The 4,411-nt window shown below is 44.7% G+C and overlaps 1 protein-coding gene across 2 annotated transcripts in view; it reads right to left on the bottom strand.

Moving 5' to 3' along the window:
• Positions 1-486: 486 nt before the first annotated feature.
• SNX12 (sorting nexin 12) overlaps positions 487-4,411 on the bottom strand; it is a 9,351-nt gene continuing 5,426 nt past the window's right edge. For both annotated transcript variants that reach the window (XM_040630781.1, XM_040630775.1), the window contains exons 2-4: positions 3,409-3,504; positions 2,732-2,856; positions 487-2,332 (exon numbers count right to left, since the gene is read on the bottom strand). In XM_040630781.1, coding sequence (XP_040486715.1) covers positions 2,230-2,332; positions 2,732-2,856; positions 3,409-3,504 — 324 coding nt within the window. In that variant the 3' untranslated portion in view covers positions 487-2,229. The remainder of the gene's footprint in view (positions 2,333-2,731; positions 2,857-3,408; positions 3,505-4,411) is intronic.

A 4,411-nucleotide genomic window follows, 5' to 3' on the forward strand; every position in this document is an offset into this window, starting at 1 on the left:
CTCTCAAATAAATAATCTTTAAAAAAAAGAAAATGGTCTCAATTGAGGTATAAAACCTATGAAAGAAACAGTGTTCATAGATGGTATGTTGGAGGAAGAGCGCATGCACACACGTGTTTATGTACACATATAGATATGCATATGTATGTATACACACACACACTATAAATATATTCTTCCCAAATTAGCAGAAACCCACAAGCTTAAAAACCAAATCTGCTAAATCTGACCCAAACCACAGGTATTAAGCCCTATGGCTACTTCCTGCAAGCAGATTCATTACCTCTGTGAGAAAGTCAATTGGAGTTGCAAGGATAGGTAAATTTTGCTACAGGCAGCTAGGGGTTCTGTTTTGTTTTTTTAAACTTAAATGTAAAACTTATCACCTCACGACACTGACCATGTTGTATGATTTCTGCACAATACCAAGAATATCCTAGACACTAATAAATACTATATTTACAACTTAATCAGGAAAACAAAGGCTTGCTTCACAGTGGTTTAATATGAACAGAGTTGAATATGACATTGTCTGACAGAAGAATGAACAGTTTGCTGAATAAAAGCCCCGAGTCAGGATATATACACAGCAGAAATGGGGCCTCAGGCTTTCAGCATTTGTGCACAATGAAAGAAGAACTCTTTAAAAAAAAAAGTCAATAACAGAGGATACAAATAAAAAAGGCAGCAACAACACCAACATTGGGGAGGTGGGAAGGGGAGCAGAGCCTCTCTCTAGGGGCTGCTCAGCCCCTGGTACAGGCTCAGCAGCTGGAGAGCTAATCTGTCTCAGGGAACCTCAACATTTAGAAGAGTTGACTCCAAATCCCATGTCAAAATGCAATCCTAATCTCTCTGATCAGGGTCTCGTCAGACTCCATAATCCTTTTCCCCAAGACCCTGTATAGAGAATTCCAATCCTTCCATGATGGAGAGTCTAAGCAAAGAGTCCCCACTTTTGACAAGACAACAGTTAACTTGCTCCCATCCCACCACGGGAGACAGATATCAGGCCCCAGCCAACAAACCACTACCTCCCAGACAGAAGCCCAGGAAAGCTGCTTCAGACTCTAAAATTTGGGACATCCATATCCAGCTGCTATCTCTAGCTCAAATTCTGGGGAGAATGCTGGAGTTCCATGGGAAAGGAGTGCAGGCAGTTCAATAACCCTGTGACCAAGCTGGGGAGGACAGTGACAACTCTTGCCCCTGAGCCCCATTCAACAGCTCAAAGTGCTTAGAAGTCAGAGACTGTGTGGTTTGTTCATGTGCTTCTGCCCTATGGCAGCACTAAATGGGATGGGGGGGAAGGGAGAATGGAAGGGGGGCGGTGATGCCCTTCCCCACCACTGGGAGGTACCTAGAAAAACTCCCACCCTTTAGGGAGTTACCTGGCAGTGGTGAGTTGCCCCCACCCCTCAAGCCATCAAACCTACAAAGCTAACCTATAAAGTAGCAAGGGCTTGGGGAGGGAGAACTGCAGCCCATACTGACTCACCTGCTGATGAGCAAGGACAGGCAGCCAGAGTGGGGAGCCACAAAAGAGAGGGGCTAGACAACAAGAGTTCTCCTACTACCCTATGGCTTTCTTCTGACTCTGAAGCAGCCATGATGAGGGGCCCAGAAAACCCACACACCTTGCTCCACACAACAGACTGCTTGAACTCTAGGAGGATTTACTGCCATGAAAAGCAACAAGGGAGAGAGAAAGTAACAAAAGAAACTGTTGAGAAAACTGGGAGCAGTCCTAGAGAAAACAAGGAGAACATTTGGGTCTCTACCACCTTCCCAAAAAGGAAAAAGTTCATGCAGGTAGGAAACACAGGGTTGTTCCCTGCTCAGCGTTCCTGGTTAAACCTAAGAGTAAGAAAATCCCCTGGACTTGCAGCATCAGTATGTATCCAAGTGCCCCACCAGCACAAGACCCGCCCCCCCGTAAGATTAGCCTTCTGGCATGGGTAAATGCCCAAGAAATTGCCTTCCAGTCCAATCCCCCCACCCACACCCCAAGCAAAGGGCATCTGCCTGTGGTTCCCACCTCTCCTTAGAGAAGAGGATCCTAGCAGAGTGCCCACGGTGTAGTCAGGTACCAAGGAACACAATGCCAGCCACTCTATTGGGCCAGGGGATGGGCAGCCAACTTCAGATCAAAGAGAGAGAGAGAGGCTTAGTGTAAAAACCAATGTCATTTTCAGCAGGAAAGTAGAGGGCAAGTGGTGAGAGGGGCTCCTACTGGCGCACCTTCCCAGGGACGTAGTTCCTGTCAATTGCCTCCTCCTGCAGGAACATGTGTAGGCAGCGTTCGTTCTGAGCCAGTGGGTGCCCAGCAATTCTATAAAGAGACCAAGATGGTTATCAGTAGTATTTGGGATCAGAGAGAATTCGCAGAGCAATGGGGGTGTGGAAAGGAGAGGAAGGGCCAGGTCAGCCCTTCCAGAGGTTCAAGCAAGTAGAGGACAGCAACAGGGCACCATTCCAACCCTAATATTACAGAGGAGAAGGGGGAGAGAGGGCTACGGTAGGGGGAAATCCCCAAACACATCCAACATGCGGTGCTTTCTCAGGCCCTGAGGCACAGGATCAGACTTCTGCTCAAAGGAATGGAGTTTTACTGTCCAGTCAGCTCACCGCACAACTGGCATCACATCTCATTCAGAAGAAGAGACAGGCAAAACGTAGAAAGACCATGATGGCAAAAGCAGCAAGAAGAGTCCCCAGGAACTTGGCTTACTTGTTAATAAACTGTTCGAGGCCCTGCCTCCTTTCTTCAATGAAGGACTCCTCAAAGATCCCTTCATCTCCTCGAAAAGGGAGCTGACGCTTCAAGGCTTTCCCAGGCAGTGGTGGTACTACAATCTGCAGGCAGATAAGAAATAGCCACATGAGAGACGATGAAGAGGGAATGAGATGGTGAAGCACTGTATACCCCATTTCCTATCAGGCAGGGTCTATCTTATCCCACAGCCAGCAACTTGCAAGAACTGAGACCATAAGAACAGTCAAGATGGCTCAGGTCAAAAACAGACCCAACTGATTCTATGGAAGGACAGGTTTACCAACTCAAAAGAAAGTAAATAAACTCCAAATATTCCTCACTTTAACAATCCACTAGCATCCAGGAATTTGGCTAGGCCTTTCCTAACACTATACTTGACATTTCCAGCACCTATAGGAGTTAAGTTGTATGGCTTTACTAGCCACTAATTCAAGTGATACTTTTTCTTTAAAATTTATCCTGAACTTATCACTTTCGAGTTTCAAAGGGTATCACCCAGATCCAATGTGTTGGGATTTGATAGTGTTCAGCTGCTTCGCTGCCTTTAAGATTTTATGGACTATGATCTTATGCCCTCTCAGCCTATGCAGATCTCCTCCTCCAAGGATCCCACATAGGGAATGGGGTCATACCTTACTATCTCTCTCCAGCTCATTTTTTAGCCACTCAAAGTCACTGTAGCGCCGCCGTACACAGGACTCCTTCAGCTTGAAGATAGGTAGGTTTGTCTACAGGGAAGGAAAAATGAGAGAAGAGAGATGGTAACTAATGTTCAGCCTGCGGTAGCCACCTGTCAGAACCACTTCAACATGTCCCAGAAGAAAAAACTCCTGTGAACCGTGTTCCTCTAACTCCTTTAAAATATCACCAGGTAAATACCAATCCTTACCACATCCAGCTTTGTCACAGTTGGTGATTAGAAGTCCCTTGCTGCTTAGAATTTATCCTATAAATAGATTTGAAGTTGTATGCAAATATGTATGTACAAGGGGTTTCACTGTACTTTATTTGTAGTAATTAATAAATGTCCATCAATAGGTAATTGGTTAAATAAATTATAGTATGCCTATACAGTGGAATTATTGTACAGCTATGAAAAGAATGTGAAATATATATGAGCCAGTCCGGAAATATATTAAGCATTAAAATCAAGGTACAGAACAGTACATAGAGCTTGCCTCTATTTGTTGTTTTTTTTCTATTTGGTTTTAAAAAGGGATATGGGGGCGCCTGGGTGGCACAGCGGTTAAGCGTCTGCCTTCGGCTCAGGGTGTGATCCCGGCGTTATGGGATCGAGCCCCACATCAGGCTCTTCCGCTAGGAGCCTGCTTCTTCCTCTCCCACTCCCCCTGCTTGTGTTCCCTCTCTCGCTGGCTGTCTCTATCTCTGTCGAATGAATAAATAAAATCTTTATAAATAAATAAATAAATAAATAAATAAATAAATAAAGGATATGTATATTTACCCAAAGAAAATGAAAACACTAATTCAAAAAGATATATGCACCCCTTTGTTTACTGAAGCATTATTTACAATAGCCAAGATATGGAAGCAACCCAAGTGTCCATCAAAAGATGAATGGATAAAGAAGATGTGCTACACACACACACACACACACACACACACACACACACA

Source organism: Ursus maritimus (assembly GCF_017311325.1).
Source record: "Ursus maritimus isolate PB19 chromosome X unlocalized genomic scaffold, ASM1731132v1 scaffold_X1, whole genome shotgun sequence".
Classification (NCBI taxonomy): domain Eukaryota; kingdom Metazoa; phylum Chordata; class Mammalia; order Carnivora; family Ursidae; genus Ursus; species Ursus maritimus.